We start from the raw sequence: 19,136 nt of genomic DNA on the forward strand, positions 1-19,136 counted from the left end.
ACAAATCACCTGCTGTTATCACTGTCCCTGCAGAGATTCAGAGAGGCAAAAGTAAAGAATTCCTGACACAACCTATTGCAGTGCACAGGGGCCAGAGCACACATGTTTGCACATGGAGAACCAGGCTGTAACACACTGCCCCTCCCCAAGGATGATGCTTTTAGGGCTGCTTTGCAAAGTAATGTGATCAGAGTGATGCTAGAGACAGCTCAGAGCAGACAATCTTTTGGCAGAGACAGCAGACGCCATACACTCAAGAATAGCTCACATTCAGCTTCGCATCACATTCATCTGTCTGCATCTGATTTAAGGAGAAAGACAATGGCATCATTTTCCTAAAGAAATGGGCAGTCTCTAAGTTAACCAAAGAGGATTATGTTTTCATCTTGTTTGAAGGTCAGCACAACACATGGAGATGTTACCCAGTTTCAATTTAACACTGGGACACAGAGTGCCCAAGATCTCACCTCCATGAGGAGTGGCTGAGGTCACCTGCTCTGTTCAGCCTGAAGGAGACTGAGAGGACACCTCATCAGGGTCTGCAGCTTCCTCACAAAGGGCAGTGCAGGAGCAGCTCTGATCTCAGGACCCAGGGGCACTGCTGGAGCTGTGCCAGGGGAGCTTGGATATTGGGAAAAGGTTCCTTGCCCAGAGGGAACACTGACCAGGCTCCCCAGGAAATGGTCAGAGCTCCAGGAGTGTTTGGACAATGCTCTCAGGCACAGGGTGGGATTGTTGGGGTGTCCTGGGCAGGGTCAGGAGCTGGGCTGGATGATCCTTGTGGGTCCCTTCCCACTCAGGACATTCTATGATTCTACTTGAACATATTTTTCCCTAGCAGTGCTACAGGGTGCCAAGGTTTTGAATCTATGACTTTTGTTCATTGCTTTATTTTCTTCTGGGTTTTATCTGCAGACATCTCCCCCCCCAGCCCTGTAAGTAAGAAAACCACACTGAAAAAGCAAACAAAAGCATCTGCTGAGCAAAAGGACTACTTTAAATGCATTGAGCAGCAAGGATGAAGGCTCTGTACGTACTTGGATCTTTCCTGAAGAGAGTGTTCATGACTGTGGCATGCAGCTTCACCCTGTCCCACTCCTTAAGCATCAGGCCAGAGGCCACAAAGCGCTCCACCAGCTGATCAGCCAGCACCTGCAACCTGGGAAGCAAAGGGAAAGAACAGGGCCACGTGAAACAAGGAGCCTCTGCAGCACCAGCTCTGGGCATTCCAGCCAGAAGGGCAGCAAGTGTGAAATGAAGTCTCTGCCTGCACACAGGAAAGGGAGCCAGTCCCTGCTGGAAAGCGAGCAGAGGCATCAGCATTCAGCTCTAATGCAAAAAGTTCTGAGTGTTGCACAAAGCTTCCTCTGTGATCGCTTCTGCTGCAAATATTCCAGGAGGAAGGGCAGATTTAGCACAGCACAGAGCTCACTCACAGTGACAGATGTTACTGGGAGCTGAAGGATGCATCTTCCTACTGCCAGGAAACACAATGTGACTCTCCTTGCAAATGCTAAAATCTGCACACCCGCAGGGGCCTGGGCACCTTGGCTCCCAGGATGTGCTCAGGGATTGCTGCAGCCTGGCTCCTCTCTGCCCCAAATAACCAACCCAGCCCTGGGCTTGTCTGGGAACGTGGTGACAGGGCCACAAACCCTGCCAGCACATCCTGGTGAACACTCCAGCTTTGGAGCAACTGAGCAAGCAAAATCCAAGGACTCATTCCCACCTTTGTGTCTGGCCCTGACTCTCAGGATCTGAGGGCAGACCCAGCCTAGGACAGGGATCAGAGCACTGTGCTCATGTCTAAGGAGCTGAAGGAGCTTCCAGGCTGCTGCTGTGCCCAAAAATCTCTGCAGTGCCTGATTCTTACCAAAGGTGGAGAGGATATGGCACAATGAGAGCTTCCCATCTCTGAAAACAAGGCCAGAGGGTATTCAGCCTGTGCAGAAGAATCTGAGCTTCCCCCAGCACGTCCCAGGGATCAGAAGCTTTCTGCTCTGAGGTCCCACCATGGTGTCTGAGCTGTGGCAGAGCATGGCCTGTCCCCAGAGCCTGGGGCTGCCAGCTCTGACCCCACTGCTGCCTCTGGGCTGCCCCTCACGGGCTGCCAGCCCCCATGTGACCATTCCAAGACTCTCAAACTACCAATTGTCATGGCTTTTTACTATTTTTCTGGCTTTACTTCAGTGATTTTTAAAATTAAGCAATGACAAAGATTAAATGAATATCATTACAGACAATACTAAAACAAATTAACAGAGAATAGCTAAAGTGAAAATGGTGCTTTATTACGTTATAAAGTTAATCAAGGAAATAAAACAAATTAGAATGAATTATAATGGAAATTATTTGCCATGTGGGAGGCATCAGAGCATGATCCCTCTTTCAGTCTGAGCCATTATATGTGCAGAAGGGCTTGCCAACCCCTAATTCCGTCTGCAGTTATGCAAGCTAAGTCAGGATAAATCAAATCTCCTGCTTTACAGCTTAAGCTGATCAAGATCATCCAAAGATCAGGAAGGAACTCCACCCCTCAGCCATGCCAGGAACTCCACAGAGCTAACAGGACATCTTGCATGAGACAGGAAGGCACACACCTCTCTCAGCACAGGCTGCAGCACTCTGATCCTGCACAGGAAGCCACGTGGCTGCTGCTCTCCTCTGGCATTGGCCTTGCAGCTCAGAAACTGCTTCCCCACTTCCCTCAGCAAGGCACAGCAGCTTCAGGGAGCTGCTCAGCAATGACCTGTGTCACAGGCCAGAAAACAAAGCAGGGCTTTCTGGAGGCATCACCATTTGTCCTCTCTTTATAATCACTGCTGGTCTAACACAGTGTCTGCTGGAAACTCAAAGGAAGAAAAAGCTGCTCTCCATCAATACAGAAAATCCTTTTTTCCCCCTCTGCAAAGCTAAATGTTTTTCTGGATGCTTGCTAATAGCTAAGGAACTATATAAGGGGAGAAGTGCCAGGTAAATGGTATCAGGAGAAGGTGCTTCACCCAGATAGTCATGGGGCACTGAACAGGGAATTGGCACTGGCCCCAGGGCTGCCAGAGCTCCAGGAGCACTTGGACACCACTCTCAGGGACAGAGTGGTGGTGTTGGGGTGTCCTGGCCAGAGCAAGGAGCTGGACTCAATGACCCTGACTGCTCCCTTCCAACTCAGCCTGTTCTGTGATTCTGGGAATTTATCTGCAGGTGAGGGCAGCACCAGCCTGGGCCAAGGATTAGAACTTCAAATTGCTTGGCCCTCTCTGAGCCTGCTGCTATGCAAAAAGCAAATCAGGTGCTGTGGAAGAGAAGCCTGGCAGTTTGCAGTTTCCAGGTGCCATGCAAAGCACAAGGTCTGGTTTTGGTCAAAACCTCAGGTAACAGATCTCTGTGAAGGACAGTGGAGGCATCAGTCCCTTCTTGGGGGGTGGGAGTGCTGTTTTCAGTTTCAAGGCCAGGTGGGTTTGAAGACCTCACTTCCCTCCCCTGCCCAAAGCAGCTCTGCCAGCCCTGATGCACATCAGCACCTTCTCCAGCATTCTGCCCAAGTGTGTTCTCATCACACAGGGCACAGCTGGCATCTGAAACAGAGCAGGGTGCAAGTGCCAACAATTCCAGCTGTCCCCAGAGGCAGGCAGGCATCACTGTCAATTCAGGCCCTGCTTTATGCTCTGCAGGATTCCTCTCCCAGCTCCCGAGGCCGCAGATTTATTTTCAGATGTAACCAGACTGGCAAACATTGCACCTCAGAGAGAGCCAGAGCTTGGTGACTCAGGAGGAGAGGCCCAGAGCTGGTATTTTAGATGCTCTCTACAGCAAACCCGCCAAAGGACATTTGGGTCATGCAGTGTCTGTCTCCATCTCATCTTTCCAAGTGCTCCTGCTCTTTCTCCCTGTGCTCTGGCCCTGGCTGATCTCTGCCTTGCCCTGCTTCCCCACCTGCCCCATTTGTTTTTATCTCACCTCTTCCAGGGTAGGACAGACTTCAAAGTGGAAGAGCCAAGAAAAGACTTCAATTCCTACTGCCTCTCAGCAGCTCTTGCATTTTTCATTTTCTCCCTCATTTCCTTATCCCACTTCCGATCTCTGACTCCAACACAGCCTCCAAAGTGTGGTTTGAGCAGGGCCCCCCCTCAGCATCTCCTCAGCCCTGAGGGAAAGGATGTGCCAGCACACATCCCTTCCTCCCTGAGCCAGTCCCTGCTCACAGCCTCCCTCCTCCACGCTCCTCTGCTAGCTCCTGCTGTCCTCTGGCAATGGGAACACACAATAAAGGGCAGTGCTGGCAGGCAGAGAGGGCTGAGGCTCAGAGACAGCAGGTAAAGCTCTTTTGGCTACTCCCCTTCCCTGTTTCTGGCACCCAGCAGCACTGAGCACAACAGCTCTCGTGTTAATCACACAATCTACAGTGGTTTGGTTGGAAGAGGTGTTAAAGATCAGCTGCTTCCAAACCCTGCCACGGGCAGAGGCACCTTCCACCAGACCAGGGTGCTCCAAGCCCCACCTGTGCTTCCTCAGTCTGCCAGAAAGCACCAAGAGAGCAGCTGGTGCTGCTACTGGTTGCACAGTCCTTGTCAAAAACAAGATGAAGGAAAGTTGTCCAGACACTGGCACATCCTGGGCAGGGCTGTTTGCAGAGCTGAAGCCATCAGCCACAGTGGGGAACAGCACAAACACTGGAGCTGACACCAACCAGGCTCCAGGATCCTGCAGCAGCACCTCCAAAAGACATTTCCCACCCAGCACCCATTCCAGGCTGCTGCAGACACACAAACCAGCTCTTGCAATCAGGTCATGCTCTTCTGAGGACCTTCTGGGCTAACTGGGTTTAAAGAATAATTAAGTGCTGCAGAATGGAACACACCAGGCTGTCCAGGTTAATCTGGACTGCAGGCTGGGAACCAGACAGCAGAGGCCAAATCCTCCTGCCTTCTAAGTCTTCTCAGGAGCATCTCCTTGGCCATCTGATCCCTGTGTGAGCTGTGACTCCATCACTCACCCTGACAGACTGCTGCAGAAACAAATAACATCCTTCAGCTGCAGTGAGTGAGTTAAAGAGCAAACACATCACTGCTTGACTGCTTCAGGAAGCAAGGATGACTTCATCTTGGTGACTGCTGGCCTGAGGACTGCCAGAACACCCACCAGCTCCAGAGGGCTTCCCTGGCACTCTGGGGAGGAAGGGAACACAGGAGCAGGGGGAACTCACCTGTCTGAGCCATCCTTCATGTGGACTTTGGCATAAAGGACATCTGTCATGGCAGGGTCATCGTTCATGTACTCCACTCCTGCCACCTCCACTGTCAGGGGCTGGCCTCCAGTAATTTGGCTAAAATTCAAGAAATTCCTGATGTTAAAAAGCAAAACATCACACCAGTTTTTGAAATGTAACACATAGTGCTCCTTGTGCACATACCAAATATTTGGGCTTACTAGGAGAATGAGATTAGATATTCCTTTTGCCACAGTGGGACCTAAATGTTATACAGAGCCTATGGAGCAGTGAACTCCACCCAGGAGTTCTTCTCTGTCCCCTATTTTTCAGCTTGTTAGCACTGCAAAAACCCAAACTCAAAAAGTCTCCCTAATTCCTAAAACTCAAAAGCCTATGGCTGCTGTTGCCTTGTCACCCTGAGTGGTAAAAGAATTTGAGCTCATACATTTGGTGTTTCAGACACACATTAAATCAACTTGTCAGTGTTCACAGGCCAGGCCAACATGGAGATCTCCCTCCACATGTTAGAAAACCCAGCAGAAGGAAATGGTCCAAGTTCTCATTCCAGAGAGGCTCCTGCCCCCCTGTGAAAAGAGCAACCATAAAGTCTCTGATTTTTGCTGGGAAAGGCACTTGATACAGAACACAGCTCTGAGTGCACCATCCAGCCAGGAAACAGAGCTGGTTTGAAATCAGCTCCAGCTCTTCATGCAGGATATAATATGCACTCCCACACCTGCAAACACCCTGCAGAGTGTACCTGCTTCCCAGCACTCTGCCTCCTTGCCTTTCCCAGCACAGCACCCTGGGGAGGCTGGTGCCACAGCCAGTGCTCCCTGTGAGTAAGTGAAGCCTTGTGTAACACCCAGGGCTCGTGCAAAGAACAGGGGGTGTCTGGGCAGGCAGATGTAACTAACACAAGGTAACAAGGTGAGTGTGACTTTGCTCTGACCTTGCTCACTCGTGTTCAGCTTTTGAGGTGCTCAGCAAAGATTCCCAAGTGAAATAAGCAGTGTGTTTTCCTTTCCCAGTATAGTTACTGGGAGGGAAACAGCACAAATGTACTATTATGGACACCAAACTAACAGCACTAAAGGTCACATATTCTAAAAAGGGTCAAAAAGGTCACAGCTACCTTCAGAGGGCACTGGTTGCACTTTAGAAAAGGAAATGAAAGCTAATGAAGGTTTATGTAGGTGGAAGGGAGCCTAATTAATTTTCCAAGTATATTTACTTGGGTGTGGAAGGGGAAATAAACTAAAGGTTACCTTCAAGTGTTGATTCCCCCTTCACTAAAGGAAACAGGGAGCAATGATTTTCTCGGCATCAGTTCAATCCACTTATGTGGAAGCTGGCACTTTCCAAATATTGCATTTAGAGCCTCCCCCTGGAAACACACTTGCATTTCTGTTCAACAGCTGAACTGAAGCCATCCTTTTAAAGGCAGAGGTATGAATTCTGGCCATGCATTAATTCCCACAGATATTAGCTGGCACAGCGTGGCCAATTCTTCATGCACCGAGGCAGCAAATGAATGAACGCGAAGGATCCGTGCTCTGTGTGCAAAGGCTTTGCAAAAATAAATAAATAAATAAACCACCCCCTCAGGCCATCTCCAATTACTAAGCTGACCAGAGATAAGCTAATTAAGGTGTCACTGGAGCACACTTGCAGCCAAAGCCCCAACATCTGCAGCTGGGTGTTAAGAGGCAGCGAGGCAGCCGCGCTCCCAGAGCAGCGCGGGCGCTTTCAGGCTGATCACCCACAGGGCTCCTGGTGGCTCCCCCCGCCCAGGAATGTGTGTCAAGGACACCTCAGCATCTGCTCTGAGGCAGGAGGGGAGTGCCAGAGCCAGAGCCCACTGCAGGCAGCGTGCAAAGGTAAGGGAGCCCAGCCCTCCCTCTGCTGCAGGCAGGAGACAGCAGCAAAAACCGTTCAGGCACAAAGAATGGGGATGCATGTGAGGAGGAGAAGGGAGCAGAGCAGGTTTTCAGGGAATGCTGAGGGTCTGAGCTGAGCTACAGATGCTGTAAGGCTCTCTGTGGCTGCTCAGTGATTTCTACTGCCCCATTTGAAACATTTCTAAATTTTTCAAAACATTTCTAAATTTTTCTCAATTTGTAGAGTTGGGAGAACACTACTGAGCTGCTCTTCTCTTCACTGTTCCTCATCAAGACAGAGTGCTGCTTTCCCCACTCTCCAGGCCTTGGTGATGACATCCCTCTCCCACCACTTACTCCACAAAGTCCTCTTTGCACTGCTGCAGGAGGTCACAGGCTCTCTGGATCTCTTGCTCATTCAGGAGCACCAGCGTCCCGATAGTCAGGTGGAGCTTTGCAGGGTTCTGGAACAGGCTGCTGCTGACCCCGTGATCCTACAAATCAATCCATCACACAGAGGTGTCTTACCTCATCCACACACACCCTGCTCCACCACAGGGATAAACACCACAGAAAGCAGGTACCAAGTCAATGGCATCAATCCCTTTATCTCTGGTTGGGTTGGTAATGACTCAAAGTTGAAAACACCCCAGGCTTTGCAAAGAAGCAATCTCAGCCTGGCAGATGAGCTGCAGTCCCACCACAGTTTCCCTGCTCTTCCATCAGAGCTGCTCAACAGCAGCCTGAAGATCAGGACAGCAGGCTGTAACTCGGTACCCAAGACCTGCAACACTCACTTGTATGGGGTTTTTGGGAGGAGACTTCCACAGGTGTCGACACAGCATCTGCTACCAGCAATGAACTCAACACAAGCCAGCTCAGATTTAAAACTTCAATCCATTTCTTGTGCAATAAAACTGAGACCAGCTGTAGTGACAAGCTCTAAATGGTCTCTAAATCCTGTCTAAACACAGGTTACACCTCACAACAGAAGCCCAGCTAATACCAGCTCTGGTAATTATACTTTTCTGCTTCCCATACACCCTATAGTTTGCTGAGGTGAATTAAGTTTAAATTCCCTTTATAAGAAGAGCTGTGTGTTGTTGCTGGGGAGGAACTGCTCCCAGGTGGAGCAGTGGTTACATCCAGCTTTAAGAAACGTGCAATTCTGTTCTAGGATACTTATAAAAATACCTCAAGGATGGTTAACACACCCATATTAAAACAATTATTTCCACTTAGTGGCCACTTCCCATCAGCGCATTAAATAACCTCCAATTTTAACTCCAGAAGAAGCCAACCTGCCAGGGCATGGAAGCCTTTCTGCATCTGAAAAGAGTGCACCAGCTGAGAACAATAGCTTTCAAGTTTCTACTGTGCTCCAGAGTTTGAAATAAAACCTTTCAGACGTTTAAATGCTGCAGTATCTCAGCCTGTCAAGAGTTTCATGCCCCACATCTCGCTCAGCATTTTTCATGCCTAATGATCACATGCAGACCCTTCTCTACAACACAGCTTTTGGGTTGGATTAGGGACAAGGCAGGCTGCAAAACAGAGGCCAGGGGCTTGCTCCAGCAGCCACAGCCTGGCAAACACCAGGGATGGCCCCATCTCATTTCTTCCTGCCTTCCCCTCCCTGCAGTAAAAGCTTTGTGGCTTCTTTAATTCATGCTGCTGTTCACATGCATGACAGGACATGATTCCTCTCTGTCAGCCTTTTTTCTCCAGTGATATCTGCAGTCAGAGAATATTTGGCCCTTCACAAAAAAACAGCTTGGGTAACAGAACCTGGGAGAAGGTTTGATTTAACCTTGCCACTGATAACCAGCCAAGGTCACAGAGTGCACAGATGAGGTACAGCAACACAGCCCTTTGCAGCTCAGAAAGCCAAAGCCTGCCCTCATTTTCTGCCCCAGCACAATTTGTGCTGTAAACATGACCCTGCCTCAAAAGCAGCATTTTCCCCTGAGGTTTTCAACACCTGAGTGTGGGCTGAGCTGACAAAGGATGGCACGTCACCTCCACGAGCCACACTGCTGCTGCTGGGGAGCTCAGCAGGGAAGGGCAGTGCACAGTGAGCAGGCCCAGACCTAGATAACCCTCCTGCTTTACTCCCTAGTATCTCAGGCAGCTCCTCAAAACCCTGCTTGCACTCCCTACTCTTTCACAGGCCAGCAGATCCCACTTCTCCCACACATAAAATAGATGCTGCGTCAGAGCTGGCTCTCCCTGGAGCAGCCAACGTTCCTGGGGGTGTCTGAGCAGCCCTTCCTGGCTGGATGCTGCTCACCAGGATGCAAAAAGGCTGGAACTCAATTACTCCAACCCCAGATCATGATGTGTGATCAGCAATCACTGAGTCACCTCAGGGGAACCTGCCCTGTTGTCTCTACAAAAATTTACTGTTCAAACCCGGGCTCTTTAGGATGTATTGAGAGGCAGGAAGAATAATCCCTTTATGCACTACCCATATGTGGTGACTGTGCTTTTTAGCTTGCCTCTCCCTAACACTGCCCTATCATGGTCAAAAAATCTCACCTCATTTCCACTCAGTCATTTTTTCTCCCTCCTGCTACCAAAGCCTTCTACCTCTGCTCTCCCTCTTTAGAAGGAACACAGAAAGGGTTTTATCTGGGGTCTCCAACTCCTTGCAAAGCCCAAGCATGTTGTCCCTCCAAATGTAAGACCTTGTAGCAGGGAAACCCTAAATTACAACACACCTCAGCCCAGGGATCAAGCTCCTTAGCTCTTCCACCCTGGCCCTGCCCTCTCTGCTGTTTTAGAGCTCCCAATGTTTGCAGACAGATTTATGTTTTTCAGGATTCTTTTCCTTAAGAGCAGGATGCTGCATGCCAGCTCTGTGCCCTGTGCCACCCTGATGCACAAACAAAGGAGTGAGCCAGGAAAACAGTATTTGCACAGGACTGACTGAGGAGCTACAGGCTCAAAAACCCCTCCCACTTTCTGTCCCTTCCACTCTGAGATAAAACACCTCACTAGCAAAGTTTGGTATTTACAGGTTGCCATATGTGACAGCAATCATGTTTCTTTCCCTGCTACAGCTGCAGCCTGTTCAGTCTGCAAACGCTGCACAGCTCTCCAAGACCCAACTGTGATTTTTCACTGCAAAGTCTCTTCCCTTTTCCACCTGCATGCTCAGACAGACATCTCAGCTCTCCTCACTCTGACTGTGAGAGAGAGGACACTTCCAAGGTCATCCAGCTGTCCAGACCTCCCACTGCACCACATCAGTGATGAGCCTGTCCAGGTGAGCCACCTCCCCATATTTACATTAAATTAACCTAAAAGAACCTCCCCTCAGCCCTGCTTCGTTTCCCTGCCAGCCCTGACTGCACAGCATGAACAACACCTGAAGTGTTCTGTATTTCAGCACAAGGTTTATCTTCTAAAAGCATTTAAAGACACACACACAAAAAAAACTTAGAAAGCAAATACCTACCAACAAAATGCTATAAAATATAAATGAATGGTTGTCATGGTAACTGCCTCAGAGAGAAACCGAGTCCCTCACAAATGCTCAATGGCCAGAAGAGATTCTCACACACACAACATACACAAACACCCCTGCTCCTTTCCCTTCCTTGCCATTATTATCCCTCATTCAAAGGCTGAAGTTCACCTCATTCTGTGATGTTTTGGACCAGGTAGAGAAACACCCCACTTCTGTCACTGAAACCCATTCAGATTTCCTCAAGTATTCTGAGAAATCCCATTGCTTTGGACAAATCTATAAGCTCTTTTATTGCTCTGTGAGGCACAGTTTTGAATTACTGTTTTTCATTACTGATGTGCTTTCTAGCAGACCCTGCTGTGAGATAAAGTGGTATTAGAGTGGCATTACTGGCTGCAGGAGTGATTGAGGGAGGCACAGGGCTGCACTGCACTCCACAACTAACAGGAAGCAATAAATATATCTAGAAACCCTTCTGCTAATACCAGGAGAAGGAAGGGCAGAAAATAAAGCACTACATATTCCTAGGCCAAGCATATGCAACCCCCTGAATACCTGTTACTGACTGAGATCCACATTTCAAACTCAAAACTGCAACTCTAGAGCTGATGTAAGCAGTGCCAGGAACATTTCAGGCCCTTATGGGACTTGGAGCTGTCCAGACACAACAAAACCTGCAGGACAGACAGAAGGAAAGGCAGGAGGAGGAAAGATGAACATGGCCAGTGCTCGGTCTCAGCGCCTCCCTGACCAAGGCTGGATTGCTGCAGTTTTCTGAGACAAGGAGCATGTGAAGGTTTGCAGGCAGCTCCTTCCAAAAGTGACTGACAGCACTTGAGGAATGCACAAAGTCTGTGAGCACGTTGGTAAGAGATGGCAGACAGCCCCCCTCCCCCCAGAGATGCAAACTGACATTTAAGAGTAAACAAGAGACACAATGTGACAGACAAGACCAGGAGGGGTTTGGAGAGCAAGCAGGATCACCAGTGCAGGAGGGCTGCAGAGATGCAACCCACCAAGGAGGCAGGAAAATGAGTGCTCTGCAGGGAGAAGGGCTGGGCCTGGGTGAGCCTGGTGTGCTGCAGGACTGAAAACACTGGAGGAGAGCACAAACAGCAGCACTGCCTGCAAAGATGGATAAACACACATCTTAGAAACTGAAAGGACTTAGAAAGGTCCTTGGAACACTCATCCAACAGCAAGGCAGCCAGAAGCCAGCAGGTGGTATGGGACAGACTGAGGTTACTGCAGCAGGCAAGGCCACAGGGAGGGACCACAGAGATCCACAGGACCTGCTGGCAGACAGCTGGAGGAGGAGGAGAATCAAATACATGGAGTCCAGGATGCCAAGCCTTCAGGCACAGCAGTGCAGGATCTCCAGGAAGGCCAGGTGAAAGGACTGCAGCAGCCATAAGCCCAGGCAGAAGGGGATAAAGGGCAGGAGAGAGCCCATGCTGAAATAAACAGCCTCACTCCAGAGCCAATGGCACAGGCAGCCCTTACACAGCCCTGTGCAGCCCCCAAAGAGCTGCCCCTCTCTCACTGTACCCTGGTGTGTCCCTGTACAGCCCTGTGCAGGCCACCAGCCCCTCTCTCACTGTACCCTGGTGTGTCCCACACAAAGCAGAAACCAACAGAGGGAGCCAGGCCATCACTGATGCCAGCCCCAGGTCCCAACTCTCTGTCCAGCCCACACCTTCCCAGGCTAATGTTTCCATGCCCCTGCCTGCAGGGCATTCCTTTAATCAAGGTGAGCTTTAATAAAGGTAGTGCTGCTGGCTAATGAAGAGAGATCATCCTCCTAGCCTGAGGGAAAGGTTCTCCTGGCATTGCACTGGCTAATCCCTGGAACTGCTGGCCAATTTCAGCTGTATTTAATGTCAGGTGATAGAAAGCTCCTAAGGTGTCAAGGAATTAAACAGCTGGGAGGAGAACAGGGGCTTAAATCCCGACTGCCAGGAAAGACAAGACTGCACAGACAGCTCATTTCTGCTCTTGGAGATGAAACAGCTGACGTGCAAGTGACCATGAGAACTTGAGCAAGAACTCCTGTCTCCCCAGATGTCAGATAATTCACACCCATGGCATGAAGACATAGGAAACTAAACTTCTTAAGATGTGTTATCTGCAAGATTGTATTTTCACCTTAGCAAGGCACCAGAAGAAGTGATGGAGATGAAAGTGAAGAGAATCAGCCACAGAGCCCTGCAGTGTGCCTGCAATGCAACCTGCAGCAGTCACAGAGAGACCTCTCTCCTGCCTAGAGATGTCCTGCAGCAGACAGAGAGAACATGGCAATTTAATAACACCATTCTCTCTCCTCAGCCCAGCCCTGTGCACTGACACACCACTTCTGCCAGCCCAGAAGCACTAAAATAAACCAGGCAATGCAGAGCTTTCCCTTCATTTTCTTCATCATTTCCCTATGCCTAACTATTTCCTGCTCCTCCCAACACAAGATCTGAAGGCAAGTAGGAGTGCTGTCAGCACAAAGTCTCCTGGGGAAGAAGGGAAGTGATGAGATTTGCAGGATGGCATGTGCTACCAAGTCATTCTCACTCAGCTCTGGCAATGACACCCATCTTCCTGCACTGGCAGGAGCCAAAAGGAAAGTAAAACAGAAGCAGCAGCAAATTTTTGACCCTTCTTACCTAATTTCATGGTTATGTAAAAATCATATAAAATGTAGACAGGTCCACTACATTACTTAGTGACTTTCCTATTAAAAACAAAAAACTCCAACCCTCTTGAAACTTAGTGAATTGTTAGTAGAGACTTTTCTAGATGGGAGGATATCTAAGTAAACCATTCAACTTTTCCGAAAATTTCACAACAGCACTCAACAAACTCACAGCAGACCCACTGACTTAAAGTCTTCAAGAAAAATGCCAAAGAGCTCTGGCAATAAATGAAACAGGATTAGAGCGCTGTTCCATGGGGATCCCTACCTTGGAGCACTTGTGCAGCACCTCCTCCTTGAAGTGCAGGAAGCTCTGCTGGATGGCAGGCTGGTTGAGGGGCAGGGACAGGAAGTGTGTGAAGGGCTGTCTCCTGCGGAAGCTGTCCAGGAGCACCTCGAGCCGCGTCCGCGCAGAGATGACCCCGCTCCGCTGCTGCCCCGTGATCACTGCAGGCAAACACAGCACAAACAGCCTCGCTGCTTCCCTGAGGCTCTCTGCTGTTAGTCCCAGCCTCCCCAGGAATCAAAACCCCCAGCCATGCACTGAGAAACCTGCCAGACTCCCTGCTTGGCTTAAAATGCCTGATGCGGCTGCGCTTTGCTCAGCAAAGACAGGGTGATGCCATCAGAAGCATCCCTCTGCTCTGAGGGCCCAAAAACCACTGAGAACCACCAGTTCAGGGACCCTTCAGATTTCTAGAGCATTATTTCAAGTTTTCAGATAGGCAGTCAGAGTGAAAACGCCATGGAAATCTATATCAAGGATCAAATAACTGTTCTCTGTTATTTGTGCGTGCACTTCAAGGCACCAAACAGAGAACACTTGAGCTCAAAAGGAAAGAACAGCAAGGAGCAAAATTTCCTTGGCTTCCTATTATGCCATGTTTTCAACATCTCTCAACCTTCCTAACAATCCTCCACAGTTCTTGGGAAGAAGTCAAGACCCACTCCTTGAGAAGCAGCACTGTGTTCCCGTGCAGCACCACGGTGGGATCCTCCCAGCATTTCCTCCTCAGAGCTCTGTCACAAACATCCCTGTGCCAGAAATCTCTGGAGCACGCCCTAAGGAACCCTCCAAATACCCACTCTGGCAGAACCCACAAGGGTCAGCCCTGATGAGCAAGGTCTCCTTTCTTTTTAAATCCCTGGAAGTGATGAGAGGGAACATATGGTACAAGAAGCCCTGCTCTGACTGCTGGGCTCTAGTGCCAGCAGCAGAAAGTCACGAATGTCATCCCAACCCTTCTCATATTAAAGCATGTGCAGATGTTTACTTTGCACACAGATAAACAAGCATTTCTCTGAATGCTTATTTCAGTTGCTTATTTATGGAATACTACTTTAAAAGCAAAACTAAAAACAAAAAATACAATACATTCAGGACCCAAGTTCTCAAGCCATTTAATGCCTAGAAGTGACTTTAAAAAACACCCCAAACCTGACATTGTTTAATAAGGATTTATAGACAATAAAAATAAGCTGAGGAGAAAAGTGAAGTAACTTTCCCAGGGCCAAAAAGTGAGTCAGGGCTGTGTAAGAAGTAGGAATTAAAGGGAAAACACCTCCAGTACCCCCTCCCTGCTTAAACTGTGCTTGTGCAAGAGCAGACAAAAGCCCATCCATTTTGTGGATGTCGATTTACTCACCAATTTCTCCTTCCACTCCAGGCTTGGGAATGCTGATGGAGGTTCGAGTCTCTGTTTCTAGCCTCTTCTTGGTTTCCCCTTTCTTCCCAATGATGTACCTGGAGGCAGAAAGTGCAAGAGTCTCCCTCACACAGTGACACTGGGCCACTCTCCATCACGTGGGTCCAGCCCTGTAGCCTCTGTGCTGGAGGGATGCACACACCCAGCTCCACAGGCAGGCACAGAGCTGATCCCCAGGACATCACACATGTCCAGCCTGGGACAATGCTGAGCTATGGCTCACCACTGCTTTAAGTTAAAATGAGTTGGTAGGGCCACAACAGCTCTGCCCACCACATCCTCTCCATCAGGTGGGTTATCTCTTTTCCCATTATCCCAGCTGAGGAAGAAATAAGGGCTCTTTTTCTGCTTTTTGCTTTGCTCAAGCATCCAAATACACAATGGACGACTTTTCCTTCTCTGTATTTCAGCAAAACTATCTATCTTATAAAACTGTCAAAAATAACTAGATAAAACTTTGAACACCACAGGTTCCCCAGTGAACAAGGGACTGGAGTCAATAGCCAAGTCCAGTCATGTGTGCTTTCTCTGAAAGCTCCCACAAACTTCCCCCTGCCAGGCTGCTCGCTCCAGCTCTTCCTCCCCTTCCTTCTCCCAGCCTCCTTGAGGCTTTTATGTTCAAGGGAAGAGATGTTCAAAGCCTCTCCTCCAGCCAGCAAGCACCACCTGCTGTCCCTCCCACGGGGCCGGTGCGGAGTCAAGCGAGGCCCAACCGCACTTCAAGGCGTTGCCAATTTCCCCTTCCCCAGCGCTCCAACCCCGAGCACATCCCAGAGATCCAAACCTCCAAAAATAAATATTCTGTGCTCAACTTCTCCCCCAATAAGCCACAGGCTCACTTGTACAGGGGGCTGGGAACCTCCAGGCGGCTCTGGAAGCCTCGCTCGGTCTCCTCCACCACGAAGGCATCGCAGGGCTCGTCCGCACACTCACCGGGGCCTGCCAGGAAAACCACATCAGAACCAGACCTCTGCCACCTTTGGCAGGGCTTTATGGAGGACAACAGCCTCCTTCCAGCCTTCTTTCAAGGTGAAATGAAGGAAGGAATGGGCTTCTCTCTGCTGTGGGTTACTGCTTTGTATTTATCACCTCACTACCAGAAATGACAGCTTCTAAACGCGGCCGGGAGGGAGGCGCAGGAAGCAGGTAGTTACAGGTCAGGGTTTTTCTCAGCTGGAGTTTGTGTAATTCCCACACAGTGGGAATGGTCTCTTCTGGCAGACAATCCAGAAATTTAAGGCTGCAGAAGAAGACAGAGGAAAGGTGAGGAGAGTTTTGGTCTGAGGGTTCAAGCCAGTGATTTAGAAACAGATGCACCTTTCATCCGCAGGCTGTTGGGTTGTTCTCAGATCAAACAGAACACCCTGGAAGAATCCATGCTGCCTATTCCCTTTCCAACACAAGCAGGGAAGGATTTGAATGGAAAGCACCTGGTTAAAGCTTAGTGCAATCCACTGGAAGGCAAGGTGGGAGGAGAAACAGGACACAGTGCCACAGCCCCATCTGAAAAGTAACACTGGAGCTTTTCTGTGCCCACGACAACTCACACACAACTACAGCAAAGATACAGGCAGAAAGACAAAAGAATACACCAGGACAGGAAGAATTCTGTCATCAAAAGGCCAGTTTTAAAGGTACAAACATTGCAAGGACAGAGGGTCTTTAGCAAGCAGCTGCCATGTCTGCAAATAAAGATGGTAAGGGAAAGAAAGAAACCTGGGAAAAACAGATCTACACAGCTCATCTGGCTTTCCCTTTTCCTGCAGTTCTTCCACAGTCAGCAGGAAAACAGAACAGTCAGCAGCACAGTCAGCCAGCCCACCTGGGATAGCTGGGACTGCTTCCACTTTGGGCAGCAGGATCATCAGGGACCAACACAAAGCCTTCCTCTCCCTCCTGAACACCTCAATCCACCACATGGGCAGGTCTCTGTGCCCACAAAGGCATCAGAGGTGACTCTGAGAGCTCCCCAGGTCCCCAGTGCTGATGTTTACACCCCCTGAGCATTACCCCTTACCTGCACAGAATTCCTCCTCCTCCTCGTGTGGGAAGGACTGCTCCTGGATGAGGTTTTTGCGGTACACTCGGCCCCCAATCCTTATCAAGGGGGGCCTCAGCACATCCATCCTGCTCCTGCTCCTCCTACTGCAACAACACAGACAGCTCTGCCAACCCAGGCCAAGGAAAAGCTCCTTTCAGGGTTTCCTTGCACACTGGGTTGGCAGGGACCTTAAAGCTCAGCTCGTTCCAATGCCCTGCCATGGGCACCTTCCACTATGCCAGGTGCTCTGATGGGGATTCTGTGAGCACCCTGTGCCAGGGCCTTTCCACCCTCACAGGAGAACAATTTCTTTCTAATATTCAATCTCAGCCTCCCCTCCTTGAGCTAAAATCTCCTCCATGTAGACTCTTCAGAAAGGCAACACCTCCTCAAACCCTACATGTCTCAATCACAGAGCAATTTGATGAGAAATCACAAGTACATAAAGCACAATCAAGTGGACGCAGGAAATTTAAGCAGTGTGAGCTATGTAACTCTGAAACTCACAGGTTTCAGCTAAAAGTCACTATAACCTCAGGCAATGTGACATTTCATAGTTTCTTTGGGCTTTAGCTGGCACTGGGTTAAAAATGTTTAGAGTGGAGAACATTTAATGGTGCTAAAACAAAGAGCCAGCAGTGCTCTGTCAGAAACTTCATATCCCCAGCACTTGAATTTCTATATTCACTAGCATGGTTAATTTAATATTGGATCTCAATTTTTAACCAGAATCTGTTACTCAGAAAATAAAGTTTCCACCCAAAAATTCACCTTTGTCAGAAGGATTACCTGTCCACTGCAATAGAATAGGAAAAAAACAAGAGCTGGCCACAGAAGCAACTAGCATTTATCACAGAGTGACATCAGGCTGAGAAGGTTAATGTTAATACTTCTCCCTTCAGCTCGAGCCCCACCTTTTGAAATGACTCACAATCATGTGAACTTACAGGACAATAAAAACCATTACACTTCAATAAAAGTAATAATTCCTGTGGCTCAAGGGAACAAGTGCAGAGGCCAACTGTGCACAATGACGGGAAAAGCCATGAAAAATCAGTCGCTGGGGCTTTTGCTTACAGGCTTTTTTTCGGTGGCGGGAGGGAGGGGGGTAGTTTTTAATACTTTAATGTGTCACAATTTTTTGACACAAGGACTTCTGCAAAGCGAGCAGCGACAGCGGGAGGCAGAGCGCAGCTGGGGCTGCAGGATCCGACTCCTGAGGCAGCATCCAGAGGGGCTCCGCGGGAACCGGCTCCGGGCCAGCCGGGGAGGGCGGCAGGGCCCGCACCGCGCAAATCCCCGGGGCCCCGCGGGTACTGCAGCAGCAGAACCCCTCGGCTTTACGCTGACACCGCTGCGGGAAGGCGGCGGGAGCACCGAAGCGTCCCCGTTCCCTTCGCCGCCGCCATTTTGTCCCCGCTCCCCCGCCCCACCCCCGCCGGAAGTGGCGCGCGCCCCGCCCCATCATGCACAGCGAGCGCGGCCACGCGCGCCGCCCGCACCGAGCCGCCGTCCGGGCTCCCGGGTGAAGGAGAGAAGGTTCGGCAACGGGACCGGGGAGCGCCGGGAGGCGGCGGCGGCCCGGAAGGTGAAGGAAGACGGCATGAGCGCGCGGGGAGGGCAGAGGCTGCGGCGGCGCGTGGGCCCCGCACTCACCGGGAAGCGGCTCGGAGGGGCCATGGGCGGGAGGGCGGGGAGGAGGCGTGGCCCGTGTGGGGGCGTGACCATGGGCGTTAGGGGGCGTGGCCATGGGGCGGGAGCGCGGGGCTCCCCGCCCCCCCAAGATGGCGGCTCCTGAGGCGCCTGAGGCGTTGGCTGGAGGTTCCTGTAACAGGCCCAGGCATCGCCCTGACCTGCCGCCTCCTCTCCTCTGTGTTTGTTTAAAATAAACCCCCTGCAGCCACACTTAGGGATCTGTCGGGTCTGCGAGCCCCGGCTGGCATCGTTTCAGCGCAAACGATCGTCGCACCTCCCTTGCGAGCAGGGAGCTGAGAGCCCGAGGGTTTGCTGAGGGAGGTGTTGCTGGGTATAGCGTGGCAAAAATAAAAGTTTGCTTTATGCAGGCGTTTTTCGTCACGGCCCCCAAGCCCCCAGGCTCCTGTGAGCTGCTGTTTTCTGTGGTGCGCTCAGTAACATTGAGCACTCTTG

At 50.2% G+C, this 19,136-nt stretch overlaps 1 protein-coding gene across 4 annotated transcripts in view; it reads right to left on the reverse strand.

Moving 5' to 3' along the window:
• The window catches only part of ASCC1 (activating signal cointegrator 1 complex subunit 1), a 34,471-nt gene extending 15,788 nt beyond the window's left edge, over positions 1-18,683 (reverse strand). Inside the window, exons 1-8 of one of the 4 annotated variants that reach the window (XM_058028597.1) lie at positions 18,645-18,683; positions 16,965-17,092; positions 15,787-15,886; positions 14,888-14,985; positions 13,510-13,688; positions 7,447-7,583; positions 5,204-5,323; positions 1,038-1,159 (exon numbers count right to left, since the gene is read on the reverse strand). In XM_058028597.1, coding sequence (XP_057884580.1) covers positions 1,038-1,159; positions 5,204-5,323; positions 7,447-7,583; positions 13,510-13,688; positions 14,888-14,985; positions 15,787-15,886; positions 16,965-17,073 — 865 coding nt within the window. In that variant the 5' untranslated portion in view covers positions 17,074-17,092; positions 18,645-18,683. The remainder of the gene's footprint in view (positions 1-1,037; positions 1,160-5,203; positions 5,324-7,446; positions 7,584-13,509; positions 13,689-14,887; positions 14,986-15,786; positions 15,887-16,964; positions 17,093-18,644) is intronic. The other 3 variants (XM_058028598.1, XM_058028600.1, XM_058028601.1) reach the window with 3 other exon arrangements.
• Positions 18,684-19,136: the final 453 nt, after the last annotated feature.

This window comes from Melospiza georgiana, chromosome 8 (genome assembly GCF_028018845.1).
Source record: "Melospiza georgiana isolate bMelGeo1 chromosome 8, bMelGeo1.pri, whole genome shotgun sequence".
In the NCBI taxonomy this organism is placed as follows: domain Eukaryota; kingdom Metazoa; phylum Chordata; class Aves; order Passeriformes; family Passerellidae; genus Melospiza; species Melospiza georgiana.